Raw genomic sequence first — 18,633 nt, 5'->3', positions numbered from 1 at the left:
ACTATTCACCGTTCCATAACCACCACGTGTTCATAATGGAGGACCACCATTACCTGGTCCATTGGGCGGTAGTTATGAACAAGTTTAACGGTATCGAAGCCCTGAAGCAAAAAAACAAATAACAAAAAAAACATCAGGGGAGTTATGCATGAGTGCCGTGTAAAGTACACGCCGACTTCAGCGAAGTCATGACTTGAAAGTCGCCACCTACCGCAGGCGCTCAGTCGGTATGCACGGGTGACGACCAGACCACCGACTTTCAAGTTGCCGTGTAAAGCAAGGTCACCAGTCAATCTATTTTTATAACGAGGAATTCCTTCCTTTGCGCATGCGCTAGGGTCATTCGATAACATCCTCCCGCTTCCTCGCACGGTGAGTTCGACTATTCAGAGACGGAGAGCAGTGAAATATAGGTCAGTGCTACTTTGCGCTGAAACGAATCAAAGATGTCTTCGCTAATCTTATCGGTGTTGGTTCTAAAATAATATGACAAGGGAAGTGAATCTCGCCAAAAAAAAATCTTTTTAGTCCAGCACTTCCAACTATTGGGTTCTGTCTAAAAACGATTACGGCGCAAAATTCGTCGACTTTGATGGCGGAAAACCATGAAAATGGCCATTCTGTTCGCTGAAGTCGGCGTGTAAACCATTTAGACGACCTCCGGAGAACGTCTAAATTTAGTCGCCAGTTACGGTGGTACAAGCGTGTAGTCGCCACCCGTGCATACCGTGTACCTCGCGGTTGGCGGCACTCGCTGTTTGCACGCCGCCTAAACGTTTAGACGTCACTCATACATAACACCCCAGGACAGTATGAACTCAACCAGGTGGTTTGTGTGTGTTATAAATATGCATCAGCAGAATTCAAGGCTCAACAGCAGCAATCAAAAGAAGCAAAAAACAACTTAACAGTTACATGAGTGATTCAGTCACCAGAATAAAAAATAATCAGTATAGTAATCTGAGCAACCTACACTGTGCATGCTTTTTTTCCCAGATGCCTTCTTACACTGCAAAACTAAAAAACTTTGTGTAAAATCAGTGTGTGTGTGTGTGTGTGTGTGTGTGTGTGTGTGTGTGTGTGTGTGTGTGTGTGTGTGTGTGTGCATGTGTGCGTGCTAGCGAGCATGTGTGTGTGCGCATGCACGCAGAGCCTGAGTGTTTGTGTGATTGTATGAGACATCAGCACATCTTTTCTCATTAATATAACACCAATTGTCAGTAAGTACTGGTGTCACATGACTGACGTGAACCAGTTGATTGGCTAATGGCGATGCGCTAAAACTGTTAGCGCACTCTTGGAGTGCGCTAACTTTTCCACAGAGCGTATTCTTCCGCCCTTTGCCTAAGCGAGACTGTGCTCTCATCCTCAGAATTAATTAATGACATGTAGCTTATATTCTCCACAATACCAAAATACCATAAATTTCCTGCTTCTCAATTAAAGCAGAAGTGGGTTTTTTCTGACAGATTGCATGCGCCTGTGCCACTGATCTAAAAATAGAACCCGCTGTGTCTATTTTTCAGTTTCGACTTGCTAAGAATCTTCTCATAATTATGCCGTAGCTTATTATCCACATTACCAAATGATGAGTTAGTATACAATTCCCAGCAGTTAAGGGAAAACACAAGTGTTATTCCGATAACGTACCACTGAACTAGATCAGCATTTGGAATATATACGTAGCAGACTAGATTACACTGAAATACGACTGCATCAGTTCAGTAAATGAATGGTTTCCGAATTATTATTTCAAGGCAACAACAATCGGAATCGAAAACGTGTAGGGTTAAGAACGTTCTTACCATGTATAAAACTTATTACCAGCCTGCCTCATGCGTGCAGACGAGCAATTGTTGTTTTTGAAAATTAATGAGACTGCAGTGCAGTGCCGTGGTTCGCTTGCCCTAGCCGCCCTAGCAGACGACATAAACCTCGCAGCAAATTAACATCTTGGGCAAATGTGAACAAACAAACGATGGGGACATAATACGTGTAGGGTTCACAGCATTCTTACGGTTCATATATAATAGTACCAGTCTCCCCGATGAGTGAAGATACAACACGAGAAACATACCACATTTACTTTGAAAATCCGAGTCTGCTAACCGTGGCCTTGGCCGGAGTCAATTCAAGGGGCAACACTCTGCACAGTCAATCTGTCGAAGCTCGATGAAGGTTTCGAATCGCAAATAACTGAGAGCATAGTCCTTTCTCCGAGTTTAAATGAGGTCTCTATGAAAGATCATCACTTTTTAGCTTAAGGCTACACTGGAATTTACCAACAGAAATTAAAACAAGAGTTTGCGTGTGACGAAAGCACGACACACTTAATTGAGACAGCCCACACAAAAGTAGATCCAGTGATACAAACCTGACCACACAGTTACGCCTATCCAAATGCGCGTTGCAAAATGTGCGTTTTGAATCTTCTTTTTTCTCTGGCGGTACTGACAATATCGTTATTGAAACAATCCCAGTGCACTAAGGGATTTATAGAGCAAATCTCGAAAATAATTATTGAACTCAGCGCTATGCGCTTCGTTCAATAATGAATTTTCTCGATTTGCTCTATAAATCCCTTAGAGCACTGGGATGTCTCAATAACTTAAAATAAAATATTCTTACAGCAACAGATAACGATAAAAAGTAAATACAGTGCACGAGAAAGTTTCTTAGAAAACGACAGGGAGAAAAAGAAGGACAGAGAGAAACACAATAAAAGAAGCCACAGATAATAACAAATCACACTGAATGTGAACGCCACACTAAACAACAACAAATGACCAGCGTAATTAGCAATGCCTTTTTTTTGCAATCAAGCAACTTTCACAAACTCTGTACGATTGGTTCGTGTAGCCCAGGAGCCAATCAACATGAGACACAGCTGTATAATCTGAATTCTGTCCGTACATCTTCAATGCGGCATACAAACATCTTTAACTCAAAATTCGTTAATCGCCACTGAACACACTTTAATAGTCGTCAGCAGCTGACCAGTGAATATTATCAGCAACATTTAAAAACAACACACAAGTCTTATCACCTGCTTGTTATTTCCTTTCATATGTTAACAACCACAAGGTGTTAACATCCGCAGGGAATTGGTTCACAGTCAACTTACTGTGTAATAAACATAAATAAACAAAGCACACACAGTCCACACTGTGTTTTCTTGGCTAGAGATCACTGTCCGTGAAAGTTTTCTTTTTTGGTTGCTACACTTTACGTCTAGCATTTAGAACTCTGCTGGTGTAGTCCACAACACTTGGGAATAAATGGGGGGGGGGGGGGGGGGGGAGGGAAGGAGGGGGGGGGGGAGGGGGGCTGAGGAAGGGTCAGGAGGTTTCGTGTTAGAAAAAGGAATCCTGAATCTCCGACACACACCGAAGCGAAGCTGTACCTCAGTCTGACCCTAATGATAGCTCAAAACTTTTCAAACATAAAAACTCGCACAGTTTGTTTTGTAGGTTTAGGGGATATGCGGACTCCAACACAAATGGAGCACTGAAGCAGTAAGGAAGTTCATAAATCAAAAATAATTTTTGGCTTCAAGTTAACGTTTTTTCATTGAAGAGAAAAAAGATGATGGACAAGGTTGGGAGGAGGGTAGAAAGAGTATGGTGGGGAGGGTTGGGTTTAGAGAAAGGTCAATGGAGGATGAGGGAGCGGGAGGGCGGAGGGAGGGATGATGGTGGTGGTGGTGGTGGAGGGGTGTAAAAATTCAACCTTCAGCATGCAGTCGACCCTGTAGCTCACTGTCGCACAGGAATCACAAGATGTACAAATATGAAGCGTTGAATTTAAGTCATACACAAGCTACAGCGGTTGTTGGTTGTTGTTGTTTTTGAGTCATACACAAGCAACAGCGGTTGTTGGTTGTTGTTTTTGCTGCAGAAACAGTCACAGGCTGGAAATACTTTCAATTCACTGTTCAGCAAATCAGTAGTTTTGAAACATTGCCTCTGGTTGAAAACAAGAAAAGTCAAGCTGTCATACCCGCAATTTAAAGTCCACAAAAGACACACCTCACAAGTTGTAAAAGATGTGGCAAGGTTGTTGGAACATTTTTTTTAAATAACATGTGGTACTGGTAGAGGCAGTGTCTTTTTCAGAAGAGCCAAAACTCACTAAGCACAGCCATCCAAGGTGTGGTCTCCTGTTTTTGCACAATTGTTGTGCTGATTTTCAGCACTTCTTTGTCCCATTTCTGCATTTGTCTGATTACTGTGAAAACAGTTGTGTTTGTCCCATTTCTGCTGGTGAAATAATATTGCACAGTCATGTAACACTTTCTGTATCACCTGAAAAGGGTAGGTTTTCAATCACAATGCTGTTTCTTCGCTTCGCTGCTAACTCCTGATGCAAGTGTTATGTCATCCCATAGACCAAATAGCCTGGACCACCAACTCGTCACGTGACCCTTCAAGGTTACGACGCTCGCCTTTTAGGGGCGCTTAGCGTCCGGTTTGAAAGGCCAGCGATTCGAAGACAGTGAAAAGAAAGCACGCTCCAGTTATTTGTGACAATGGGAGGTGACAATGAACTGGATTTTCCAAAACTCCAAACTAAACTTAACAAAACTCATCGAAAAACATGTTCCATATGCACTTTAGCTGAGTTTATTTTAGCATTTTCAGAACTTACCTCGGCAACTTCGTCCATGTTTACAATCGACACCGGATATGACATCCCCCTGATTTCTGAAAGGCCATGTAAGCGTAGGTTCCTAAATGCGAGAGGCCACTACCTCGTAATAGAGAGAAAGAGCGGAGAGAGAGCTAGTTGGCGGTCCAGGATAAATGGTCTATGGTCATCCTAATACTCGTATATGTAAACACATTTTTATCAGTTGTGAGAAAATCCCAGCTGAGCACAATTGACAGCAAACAGGCCTGCACTGAAATAATTACGATGTAAAATCTTGCTACTGTCTTGGCAATTTCTACATGTAGTGGCTTTTTAAAAGGTTGTATTTGAACTATTTCCAGATCAGGCGGCAATATTTTAAGATGTAAAGCTTTTGAAACAGTGGTACAGCAGTAACATTTGTGGGCTTGCTAACAGTTTTTGTGTGTGTGTGTGTGTGTGTGTGTGTGTGTGTGTGTGTGTGTGTGTGTGTGTGTGTGTGTGTGTGTGTGTGTGTGTGTGTGTGTGTGTATGTGCGTGCTTGCCACATCTGAGGACCATCCCAGAAACACAATGCCAATGGACAAAAGCACAGCCTGTTCTCAGCGTCAATATCCAAGACTGTTGCCTCACAAGTATTCCACAAAGGTTGATTAGCGCTCCTGATACTGTACATCAGAATTTCTCCATTCCAGAAACTGCAGAATTGGGGGTAAGGGTAGAGGCCAAGGGGTGGAGGGGAGGGTGGGGAATGATGGTAGAGGCAGAGTGACGGAGGGGGTGGTTCAAATGTGGCCAAGTTGATGCAGCAGGATAGCGAACGGAGCAAACCAGGGGCAGATCGGGTGGGTGTACGGGTAGAGGCAGAGTTATGGAGGGGTGGGTGGTTTAAATGCGGGACAACTGATGCAGCAGGTTGGAGGGAAGAATGGCCTCCAGCTTCTCAAGGATGTAGCTCAGAGGCAGGTACAGCCAGCCCAGCATCTGAAACAAAATCAAATGTCATACTTTCTCTCAAATGGCATTACATGTATCATAATTAATTTTTGAGAGTGAACTCTGCTCACTAATTGATGTAAGCACTGTGCAGTCATTACTTACAATTTGTTGTTTGCACAAAGCTGGACATATCACCCTGCACAGCATGGCACAGTCAAAAGTAGAAGGACGGGTTTGCTAACTTGTGTAAATCATACATACCTAAACACACGCAAGCATGCACATTTCTCTTGTCCAAGGTTCTATGCCTCTAAACTCTGCACGTACGAGTGTATTTGTTCTTTCCTGTTTAGGCACATCAGCACCACTCTTGACAATATTTTCAAACACTTTGTAATACAAGCTCTAACACAAACATTCTGACATCCATAGGCTCAGGATCCTTACATACGACAATTCTGACATGTCGTTCTGAGGACGGCCCAAGCCCATACCCATACTGATGTGAGAGAAGGGCCAGCAGGGCTGTAAATTAAGAAGCAACATTATCTGACACAATTCTGACATTCCGTTCTGACGACGACCCCCATGGGCTCAGGGTACTATTGTGTGAGAAGGGCCAGCAAGGCTGTAAATTAAGAAGCAACATTATCTGACACAATTCTGACATACCGTTCTGACGACGACCCCCATGGGCTCAAGGCACTATTGTGTGAGAAGGGCCATTAGGGCTGTAAAGGAGCACCGCTATCTGACACAATTCTGACATACCGTTCTGACGACGACCCCCATGGGCTCAGGGTACTGATGTGTGAGAAGGGCCAGCAGGGCTGTAAAGGAGCACAGGCCAGCTGTGAAGAGGATAAAGAAGGGTAGCTCCTTCTTGGGGTAGACAGACACCTCGTGAAATGCTGCTGACAAGTTAAGATCACAATTATTAATAATAATAATACGAGAATTTATAACGCGCACATATCTCACCACAAGGTGGCTCAAGGCGCACAACAATTTAAGAATACAAATAATTAAAATAACAACACCTTATTGTTTGTCAAAATGATACATTGAAATAGAAAATGTTCTTTGACACACCCAGCCTGCCCCAGCTTACATCAAACCTGATCATGCTAGGAAAATATGTGCAGGAGAGTTATATCTATTCTGCTAGATTTTACGTTATTTGATGTTCACAGAGAACTTGAAATGCTGAACACAGTAAGTACGTGTATAAGGATTTGAATCTTAAGTAAACTTGCATCAAACCTGGCAATACCAGAGGAATGTAAAGGGGGGAGAGAGAGAGAGAGAGAGAGAGAGAGAGAGAGAGAGAGAGAGAGAGAGAGAGAGAGAGAGAGAGAGAGAGAGAGAGAGACAGAGAGAGAGAGACAGAGAGAGAGAGAGAGAGAGAGAGAGACAGAGAGAGAGAGAGAGCGACAGACAGACAGAGACTCACAAGGCAGCAGCTCTCTGTCAGCACTCTCTGTACAGGTGGGGTAGGGGTAGAACAGGTGACCCTTCTCCAAGGGGTAGGGGATCATCCTGAATGCTGCACACACACACACACACAGTAATGTTCTCACGCTTCACAACTCCAAAAAGAGTGCAGGGCGTACCATCACCCTGCGTTCACACTTTTCACACCACAGCAACAGTTCCTTTCAAAGTTCAAGCAAACTGCAACAATGGGTTTTTATCCAGTACAGTGGAACCCCCCTTTTAAGACCTTGATAAACTCGGTGTATGATGTATGTTATGCTGTGTTTATGTGAAACAAAAAAAACAAAAACAAAAACAAAACAAAAAAACCTCCAAAAGTCCGAGAAAATCAGGTCTTAAAACGGAGGGAGTCTTTTAAAGTGGGGGTACATTTACACAGGTTGTGTACAAAATGTCTGAGAATACAGGGTCTTAAAGGGGAGGGTTCCACTGTACAGATACAGTAAACTGAAACACATTTTTTTAGAGAAAAACTCCGTCGCGATATAACCTTGAACGGTTGAAAACGACGTAAAACACCAAATAAAGAAAGAAAGAAAGAAAGAAAGAGAAAAACTCTGGGGATTCAACCTCCATTTGCAGTAACTGATTGAGTGTGTTTACTCAGTCCAGTGTCAATGTTTAGTTGGTGTTTCCTCATAGGAGGGTTTTACACAAGTAAATATGTACTAGTGATTTACTTATTTGTTACTAAGAAACTACATCATAAACTCATACATGAATTTGTTACTTAGAAACGGCCTACTGTTCTAAACAACAAAATGACTGTGGGTGAGATGAACAAAGTTGAAAAACAAACCTACATCATTTGTACAAACTTTTTCATTTTGACAGATGGAAAGAAAGGCAAGCTCAACATGGACTGTATCACAGAGAAAGGGAAACAACTCCAGCACTTACTGCCCTCCCATGTGCAGTGCAGCAGGTTAAGCGCCCCTTCCACCCTCTTCCAGTGCTGGAGGTGGAAAAAGGCGTAAGAGATGGCCTCACTGTCGCCCCGCTTCAGGATGTGCTCCGGTGACAAGATCAAGCTCTTTGTCTCCAGCAGATACTGAAATGAAGACACAAATCTTTGTTATTGATTGCACCATTAAAGCAAAAGGATTAAATGAACTACAACAAAGTGAAATGAAGACACACATGTATGAGGTTTTGCAAGAAAAGGTCTGACTCTCCCACAAACGCTACGAACCCGACAGATGTATTTTGGGAAATCATCTATCAATCCACCAGGGGAGAACCCCACGCAACTGTGACAGGGTTAATACAGTCTGACATCAAAGTGTTACCTTGGGAACGTGAGGATTGAACTCCACCGCCCTGTGTATTGCTTCTACTGCCGTCATCTCTGCTGTGCTCAGCCCCCTCTTGGACGCTATGTCGGGGGAGAACCTGAAAGGATTGCACGTCATGGTTAAGCAAAATTCAACAAACCAGAGACGGGTGCAGTGGCGTGGTGGTAAGACGTCGGCCTCCTAATTGAGAGGTCGTGAGTTCGAATCCCGGTCGCTGCCGCCTGGTGGGTTAAGAGGTGAGATTTTTCCGATCTCCCGGGTCAACTTATGTGCAGACCTGCTGAGTGACTTAACCCCCTTCCGTGTGTACACGCAAGCACAAGACCAAGTGCGCACGGAAAAGATCCTGTAATCCATGTCAGAGTCCGGTGGGTTATAGAAACACGAAAATACCCAGTATGCCTCCCCCGAAATCGGCGTATGCTGCCTGAATGGTGGGGTAAAAACGGTCATACACGTAAAATTCCACATGAGTGAACGTGGGAGTCAAAGCCCATGAACGAAGAAGAAGAAGAACAACAACAAACCAGAACAAACTGTGCGCTCATGAATGCTCTGAGGCAGACAATTCCGCAAAAAGACAACCATTCATCCCTACAGAAAAAAACCCATCTATCCATGTGGAACGTAAATAATCAATGAAAGCAGACACACAGCACACACCCCTCACCGTTCACAGTTTTAGACTGTACAACTAAACCATACAAATATCCTATTGCTTAACTGTAGCAATCGTGCATTATAATGGGAATGACCCTAAAGGTTGTCCTTAATTAAGCCCGAAGTCCACCCAAAACTCATTGCTTAAGCTTCGTGCGGCCAGCTTTGCAAAGAATACTGCCGCGTAGTCCACTTAGCCCAATTAAGGACAGGCTTCACTTTTTTTCTTTTTACATCTTTTATTTTATACTAAATTCCAAAATTCAGAATCAAAAAACAAGAAAGGTAGGTTGTTGGAACGTTTGTTATTGACAAAACAATACATTCACAGATATTTCGACCCAATAACAAACGTTCCAACAACCTACCTTTCTTGTTTTTTGTTTACCATACATGATACAGTGCAAAATGAATTCCTCCATCTTTTGTCCTGTCAGCTCAGTGGCTTGTCAAAATCCAACTTTAATATACTGTCCCTTTTTACTTAAAGCTCAAATGAACACTCTTATGTACTTACTTGTCAGCTACTGCTCTGGCTTTGAGCAATGCTGCTGTGTAACATATGGTTGCTGACTTTGGAAGGCTGATATCTAAAACAAAAAGGTCATCATTATGCACAGTTTGGTTTAGGGATGCACAAGTATACATACAATTTTTTGTGTAAACTTCAGTTCGACTGTGCAATAAAAGAAGTCTACACAAAATTAGCTTTTCACTGCCAGTTTCCTATGACATCAATTGATTTTTACCATGACAGTTCAAAACAATATGCATCCAAACTTATCACCATACTTAACAGTATTTGATGGGTGACTTATTTGACTTACATTTCAAACAACCTTTTTTCAGAATGCCAAATTTGAAATGCTTTCACAAATCGGCCAGTACTCTGTATCAGCATATCAGCACCTATAAAAACAAGTGTTTTCCACTAACACAAATCCAATAACAAAATGAGTAAATGTGAAGATTTTATCAACTAAATCAGCCGCATTTTCACTGGAAATGGTGGAGGAAAAAACCCAAAACAACCAAGTTTGCCAAAGCTTCAGTCACAGTAAATGCCAGTTCCCCAAATTTACCCAGCAAGTACTGCCACTGTAAAAATACAACAGGTAAGAAAGAAGTAAAGAAGGAAAGAAAGACAGGTAAAAGTGAAACTGACCATCGAAGCGTGCTAGCACCGCTTGTACATCGGCGTAGGCCTGTAACTCTAGCAAGGCTTCTATCAGGTTCTCCTGAATGCTGAAGTTCATCCCTGGAGACTCCTTCAGCAGCTGGCCACGGAACAAACACAACACTCAGCTTAGCATAGTCAAATGTAGAGTCATAGGTCAAAGAAATCATACAGTGAAACCCCCCTATAAGACAAGGACTGACCCCCCCCCCCCCCCCCTTCCCCTTTCCCTCTTTTGAGACCCAGTACTATTTCAGATTGTCTTTTCAAAACATCTGTAAATTTACCTCCATTTTAAGTGATTCTTCCGCATTGTTCTTTTATTTGTGTAAAATCTAATGTGACCCCCTCACTTTTAAAACCTGAATTTCTCCGATTTTTGGAAAGGGGGGTTCCACTGTAACACAATGGCACTAATATTTCATTTTCCTTCAGAGCAAATAAATAGGATTTGAAAGGATCGTCAGTACAGGGTTGAAAAAAATGTTGATATGAAGCTGCAAAACCAGACTTGATTTTACACAAAGAGAACAACAATGCTGAAGATGCACTGCATAACTTCACCCTTTGTCAGATTCTGACAGGAAAAGCAACTGAAGCGTCAAGTAGTTTACTGGTAACACCATAAACTATAATTCTGAACACTGCTAATGATAGAGAAATAAGTATTATTGTGTGATTTCAGAACTCAGAACTCGAATATTTATTGCTCCCAGGCTTAAGTGTCCATTGATAATGGGGAGGGGGTATGGGTGATACAAAGTCTGCGGTAGCAAAAGACCGACCAAAACAACGAATGTAGGTCCAACCAACCCATTGTTAAAATTAATTTTGGTTATTGACAAGCCTTTGAATGTGCGTACATGTCTACATGGTACAGCATTGCTTGCAACAACAGCAAAAGCCTTGATCCTTATTATGTCTGAGCTGATCTAGCCCTCCTGAAAGAACCATAGTTTCCAGTGTCAAAGAAAGAAAAAAAAAAAGAAAGACAAAACAAAGAAACGTCAAAAACAATAGCTACAAACTACACACTTACATCTCTCATCATTTTGACTGCTTCCCTTGTGCGCCCTAACTTCCGCGCACACATGGCGAGCCTTCGCTTGATATAGACTAGAATGTTTGTGTCTCGCCCTGCAAAGTACAAACCGAAGGTCAAATCAGTATTATTGTGAAGCTTTTAGCACACACCAAATGAAGCAGCCTAAAAAAAAGCTGCCTAAATGTTGTCAATACCATTACCATAGCAGGAATATAATGTGTGATATGATAACTATCCAACCCTTGATGACAGCTGATGAATAATATCATATTCTTTTTTAATGTTGATATTTACATAGAGGAGGTGAATAAGTTAACAAATGCAAGCCCTAAACAATGCTCAGATTCATAATACCAGTACACTGTACTCAAACATTTTTTCATGCACATAAACAGTTCCCACAAAACCATCTCAAAAGCTAAGAAAATGATGCAGAACTAACATCCCATAAAGAGATATACACTGTGTAATCCTCTCACAATGTTCCCCAAATAAATCATCTCAAAAGCCAATAAAATGATGGAGACTTTCCATGAAATAAAGAGAAGAAAAAGCTGTAATGAGCTCACGATGTAATGCCTCCTGTACTGCGTTTTGATGCTGTGTGGTTTGTGACTTGCGGTAATTGGTCTCTGCTGCCTTGTACGCCTGCTTCAGGAATTTCTCTGCCTGCAAACAACACGCTCTAGTTTAGTCATGATCAAACTCCTTGAGGATGTCTTAGCTACAGAGGAACCCCCTTTTAAGACCTCCTAAAGTCTGAGAAAATCGGGTCTTACATTTAAAAGGGAGGGAGTCTTAAAATGGGGGTAAATTTACACAGGTTATGAACAGAAAATCAGAGAAAACAGGGCCTTTCAATGGAGGAAGTCTTAAATTGGGGGTTTCACTGTACTACACTACTGGAAACTGTGGAAAGAGTGGAAACAGTGGAAACTGTGCAAACTGTGGAAAGAGTGGAAAGAGTGGAAACTGTGGAAAGAGTGGAAACAGTGGAAAGAGTGGAAACTGTGGAAAGAGTGGAAACTGTGGAAAGAGTGGAAACTGTGGAAAGAGTGGAAAGAGTGGAAACTGTGGAAAGAGTGGAAACTGTGGAAAGAGTGGAAAGAGTGCAAACTGTGGAAAGAGTGCAAACTGTGCAAACTGTGGAAAGAGTGGAAACTGTGGAAAGAGTGGAAACTGTGGAAAGAGTGGAAACAGTGGAAACTGTGCAAACTGTGGAAACTGTGCAAACTGTGGAAAGAGTGGAAACTGTGCAAACTGTGGAAACTGTGCAAACTGTGGAAAGAGTGCAAACTGTGGAAACTGTGGAAAGAGTGGAAACTGTGCAAACTGTGGAAAGAGTGGAAACTGTGCAAACTGTGGAAAGAGTGGAAACTGTGGAAACTGTGGAAAGAGTGGAAACTGTGGAAACTGTGGAAACAGTGGAAACTGTGGAAACTGTGGAAAGAGTGGAAACTGTGGAAACAGTGGAAAGAGTGGAAACTGTGCAAACTGTGGAAAGAGTGGAAACTGTGCAAACTGTGGAAAGAGTGCAAACTGTGGAAAGAGTGCAAACTGTGGAAACTGTGGAAAGAGTGGAAACTGTGCAAACTGTGGAAAGAGTGGAAACTGTGCAAACTGTGGAAAGAGTGGAAACTGTGCAAACTGTGGAAAGAGTGGAAACTGTGGAAAGAGTGGAAACTGTGGAAAGAGTGGAAAGAGTGGAAACTGTGGAAAGAGTGGAACCTGTGGAAACAGTGGAAACTGTGGAAAGAGTGGAAAGAGTGGAAACAGTGGAAACAGTGGAAACTGTGGAAACAGTGGAAACTGTGGAAAGAGTGGAAACAGTGGAAAGAGTGGAAAGAGTGGAAACTCTGGAAAGAGTGGAAACTGTGGAAACAGTGGAAACTGTGGAAACAGTGGAAACTGTGGAAACTGTGGAAAGAGTGGAAACAGTGGAAACTGTGGAAAGAGTGGAAACAGTGGAAACTGTGGAAAGAGTGGAAAGAGTGGAAACAGTGGAAACAGTGGAAACAGTGGAAACTGTGGAAAGAGTGGAAACTGTGGAAAGAGTGGAAACAGTGGAAAGAGTGGAAACAGTGGAAACTGTGGAAACAGTGGAAACAGTGGAAACAGTGGAAACTGTGGAAAGAGTGGAAACTGTGGAAACTGTGGAAACTGTGGAAAGAGTGGAAAGAGTGGAAACAGTGGAAACTGTGGAAAGAATGGAAACTGTGGAAAGAGTGGAAACTGTGGAAAGAGTGGAAACTGTGCAAACTGTGGAAAGAGTGGAAACTGTGGAAAGAGTGGAAACTGTGCAAACTGTGGAAAGAGTGGAAACTGTGGAAAGAGTGCAAACTGTGGAAAGAGTGGAAACTGTGGAAAGAGTGGAAAGAGTGGAAACTGTGCAAACTGTTGAAAGAGTGGAAACTGTGCAAACTGTGGAAAGAGTGGAAACAGTGGAAAGAGTGGAAAGAGTGGAAACTGTGGAAACTCTGGAAAGAGTGGAAACTGTGGAAACTGTGGAAAGAGTGGAAACAGTGGAAACTGCAAACTGTGGAAAGAGTGGAAAGAGTGGAAAGAGTGGAAAGAGTGGAAAGAGTGGAAAGAGTGGAAAGAGTGGAAAGAGTGGAAAGAGTGGAAACAGTGGAAACAGTGGAAAGAGTGGAAACAGTGGAAACTGTGGAAAGAGTGGAAACTGTGGAAACTGTGGAAAGAGTGGAAAGAGTGGAAAGAGTGGAAACTGTGGAAACTGTGGAAACTGTGGAAACAGTGGAAACAGTGGAAACAGTGGAAACTGTGGAAACAGTGGAAACTGTGGAAAGAGTGGAAAGAGTGGAAACAGTGGAAACTGTGGAAAGAGTGGAAACAGTGGAAAGAGTCGAAACTGTGGAAACAGTGGAAACAGTGGAAACTGTGGAAACAGTGGAAAGAGTGGAAACAGTGGAAAGAGTGGAAACTGTGGAAAGAGTGGAAACTGTGGAAACAGTGGAAACAGTGGAAAGAGTGGAAACAGTGGAAACAGTGTAAACTGTGGAAACTGTGCAAAGAGTGAAAACTGTGGAAAGAGTGGAAACAGTGGAAAGAGTGGAAAGAGTGGAAACAGTGGAAACTGTGGAAACTGTGGAAAGAGTGGAAACTGTGGAAACTGTGGAAAGAGTGGAAACAGTGGAAACAGTGGGAACTGTGGAAACAGTGGAAACAGTGGAAAGAGTGGAAACTGTGGAAAGAGTGGAAACTGTGGAAACAGTGGAAACTGTGGAAAGAGTGGAAACTGTGGAAAGAGTGGAAAGAGTGGAAAGAGTGGAAAGAGTGGAAAGAGTGGAAACTGTGGAAACAGTGGAAACTGTGGAAACAGTGGAAACTGTGGAAAGAGTGGAAACAGTGGAAACAGTGTAAACTGTGGAAAGCGTGGAAACAGTGGAAACAGTGGAAACTGTGGAAACAGTGGAAACTGTGGAAACTGTGGAAACAGTGGAAACTGTGGAAACTGTGGAAAGAGTGGAAACTGTGGAAAGAGTGGAAACAGTGGAAAGAGTGGAAACTGTGGAAACTGTGGAAAGAGTGGAAACTGTGGAAACTGTGGAAAGAGTGGAAAGAGTGGAAACTGTGGAAAGAGTGGAAAGAGTGGAAACTGTGGAAACGGTGGAAAGAGTGGAAACTGTGGAAACAGTAGAAACTGTGGAAAGAGTGGAAAGAGTGGAAAGAGTGGAAACAGTGGAAACTGTGGAAACAGTGGAAACAGTGGAAACAGTGGAAACAGTGGAAACTGTGGAAAGAGTGGAAAGAGTGGAAACTGTGGAAAGAGTGGAAACAGTGGAAAGAGTGGAAACTGTGGAAACAGTGGAAACAGTGGAAACTGTGGAAAGAGTGGAAAGAGTGGAAAGAGTGGAAACTGTGGAAACAGTGGAAACAGTGGAAACTGTGGAAAGAGTGGAAACTGTGGAAAGAGTGGAAACTGTGGAAAGAGTGGAAACTGTGGAAAGAGTGGAAACTGTGGAAACTGTGGAAACTGTGGAAACAGTGCAGCATCCACTACATTAAATCAAGTCATTAAGTAATTTTATTTTGGTTATCTTGAACATTAGAAATTGCAGTGGTGGCTGCATAAACAACAAACACAACACATTAACATGTATATCCAGAAATCAGAATTTGATTAAAATCTCCCCCGAAACAGCGCATGGCTGCCTGAATAGCGGGGTAAAAACCACTCGTGCAAAAGCAAGAGTGAACGTGGGAATTTTAAGCCCATGAATGAAGAGGAAGCTTTAAATTCTCCACCTAACCACTGTCTAAGTCTGTCTGTGTGTGTGAAGTCTATTTGTAGACTGTCTTACTTTATGACTGTAAACCTTGTGGATGTTTTATGTGATGTTCATGTATATGAATATATTTATTGTAAAACTCAAAAAATAATTCAAAAAAATAAAATAAAATATAAAAAGATCTCCTCCAAACGTCACGAACTTATCCAGTCGTACACGTACTTTGAGCAACCTCCCTTCTCTGCACCTCCCCTGAGCTCAATCAATAAAACCATGGATTTTTTTCTTCTCCTCAAAATAGGTTGTCCCATTTCAACACACACTCCAAAATAACAAAGACTCTTGTGAAAGCTGACTACGTCAAAGTAAAATAAATGCACACACAAATTTAAAAAAAAATAAAATAAAATAAATAAATAAATAAATAAAAGACAATAAAGGAAAGCAAATGAGTCAGTCGAGTTTTTCAAATAAAATGTCATGCCTACATATTCATACATGTAAATTTATGACTGTAGACTTACATCTACTATTGTGGACGCCTCTTCCTCTGCTAGTAATACCATTGCTGAGGCACATCTGAAACACACACAAAAATAAATGAACAAATGGTGTAGATAAATGTGAATTGATCTTCATCTTTTTGCAAGTACTGTATACACAGCTTTTTAGGCAACAGCCTCTGACAAATACTTCTTTGTCATCAGATACAGTGGTACCTGTGATGTGAGTTCCCTCTGATGAGTGGACACCTCCCAAGAAAGGACATCTTGTAGAGTTCCTAAGAAATTTATCCTGGCCTATTATCTTGACTAAATGACAGGCCATTTGCAATGTAGAGACACTTTGGGCTGGTCCCAAGGGTGTCCTTTCGTCGCAGGCACCACTGAAGCATACAGCCTTTGCAGGCTTTTAAGTATGAAAATAACAATCTATTTATAGCACAGTAAAAACAATAAACCTACCCCCATCCCCTATCGCCTTGTGAACAACAGGTTGTTAACAAGTGTGTGTTTGTGAGTGTGGGACTCACCACCTTCCCTTTTCTCTGTTTCACATTCTCCCCTTGAACCACCATCACCATCACCACACACTAACACACACACACACACACACACACACACACACACACACACACACACACACACACACACACACACACACACACACGTACACACACACTGGCCTAACGCTTACCCTAACTGCAACTCTAACCTTAAACTGAAAGAAGATCCTTAACACCAAAAAGCTGCACGAGATTGTTAACTATACTCACTCGGGGTTCTTTTCTAATGCTTCGTGCGCTGCCTTGATGCGAGCTTGTGGATTTCGTTCCCTCCATGCCATCTGCATGACTGAAAACAACACAAGATACTTTTAACTCAAACCTTTAATACTAGTCATCACCGCAACACCATAACAAAGCATGGAAAAAAAGCCAATGCAATACTGTGTCTAATCTAGCTACGGTACATGTTACAATGCACTGTTTGCTTTCCTACAAAAGGGTCATTTTAATTGCAGGTTTTTGTTCTCTTTCACAAATATGTTACTCACAAAGATCTTATATGTTAGTAAGAGCAGGAGTGATCAATAAACAACAGCGTGAGTTATAATAATAGTAAGAAGTTCAGTAAGAAGGCATGGAACACACTCACTCTCTCACGCACGCACACACACACACTCGTACACAAAAACATGAACATCCTCAATTCCTCATGCATTAAAGCCCTATGTACTCGATGACTATACACCCTAATTGCTTTACCAACAGCTGGAGTTCCCTGCAAAATATTGTGGTCTAGGACCCCTTAAATGTTGAGATATTTGAATTTTCATTTTGATCTGGATCGTCCTATTTATAGATTTGGCAACACATGTAACGTTGATGCAAGGGAGAGAACACCGCGGCTTTGTTGACATCCTCACTTTTTCAGAGGCTAGAACAAGCTGTAATGCATGTATTATGGTCCGCGCATGGTGACGTATCGTCATTATATGGTCTTATGGTGCGTTTGACATCGATTGTGGGCAAACTACACTTTGTAAACACGGGAGTGCGTTAGTATGCCTTTAAGTACAGATTCCAACCTCCAACCAAGAACCACTCACAAATTTTTAATTTTGTACAATGAATCTCTTTGGGCATTCTTACTTTCAAATTCAGGTTTGCCTGCATCTGCCTCACAGGTGAAGTAGGTCTGGTGATCCTGAGCGGAGAGATTCATGTCGTAATATGTCAGTGGTTCCTTGCCCGTCGCCCAGCTAAAACGCAAGTACTCCGCGCCTCGGAACAAATTCAGCGGGTTCCGCCATAACTTACAGTCTGAAAGCAAATGAGAAGAAATGAAAACTGAAATACCCAGTTCATCATCAACTTCATTTCACTCAATTTGAAAACACAACAACAACAACAAAACAACAAGAAGGGCAAAGCCCATACGACTCACATGCTTGACCTTTACATGACCAATGACATCATACACTAAGAACTGCTTTACACATTTTTCCTATCAAAATACATGTGACCTTGACCCAAGGTCAAGGTCATCCAAGGTCATGCAACACAAAGCTGTTAATTCAAGACATAGGAAGTACAATAGTGCTTATTGGCTCTTTCTACCATGAGATATGGTCACTTTTAGTGGTTCACTACCTTATTTGGTCACATTTCATAAGGGTCAAAGTGACCTTGACCTTGATCATATGTGACCAAATGTGTCTCATGATGAAAGCATAACATGTGCCCCACATAATTTTTAAGTTTGAAACAGTTATCTTCCATAGTTCAGGGTCAAGGTCACTTCAAAATATGTATACAATCCAACTTTGAAGAGCTCCTGTGACCTTGACCTTGACGCAAGGTAAACCAAACTGGTATCAAAAGATGGGGCTTACTTTGCCCTATATATCATATATAGGTGAGGTATTCAATCTCAAAAACTTCAGAGAAAATGGGAAAAATGGGAAAAATAGCTGTTTTTTAGACAACATTTATGGCCCCTGCGACCTTGACCTTGAAGCAAGGTCAAGATGCTATGTATGTTTTTTGGGGCCTTGTCATCATACACCATCTTGCCAAATTTGGTACTGATAGACTGAATAGTGTCCAAGAAATATCCAACGTTAAAGTTTTCCGGA

At 42.0% G+C, this 18,633-nt stretch overlaps 1 protein-coding gene across 1 annotated transcript in view; it reads right to left on the bottom strand.

Moving 5' to 3' along the window:
* Window positions 1-3,314: 3,314 nt before the first annotated feature.
* Window positions 3,315-18,633, bottom strand: part of LOC138965361 (protein ST7 homolog) — a gene marked incomplete in the record, with an annotated part of 26,358 nt that continues 11,039 nt past the window's right edge. The window contains 12 exon segments of the mRNA XM_070337498.1: window positions 3,315-5,613; window positions 6,340-6,479; window positions 7,022-7,114; window positions 7,966-8,116; window positions 8,355-8,457; window positions 9,538-9,610; window positions 10,186-10,297; window positions 11,237-11,334; window positions 11,812-11,911; window positions 16,017-16,071; window positions 16,769-16,847; window positions 17,648-17,818. Coding sequence (XP_070193599.1) covers window positions 5,518-5,613; window positions 6,340-6,479; window positions 7,022-7,114; window positions 7,966-8,116; window positions 8,355-8,457; window positions 9,538-9,610; window positions 10,186-10,297; window positions 11,237-11,334; window positions 11,812-11,911; window positions 16,017-16,071; window positions 16,769-16,847; window positions 17,648-17,818 — 1,271 coding nt within the window.

The sequence above is a fragment of the Littorina saxatilis genome, linkage group LG4, assembly GCF_037325665.1.
Source record: "Littorina saxatilis isolate snail1 linkage group LG4, US_GU_Lsax_2.0, whole genome shotgun sequence".
Taxonomy (NCBI): Eukaryota; Metazoa; Mollusca; class Gastropoda; order Littorinimorpha; family Littorinidae; genus Littorina; species Littorina saxatilis.
This window is presented reverse-complemented; position numbering and strand designations above follow the sequence as displayed.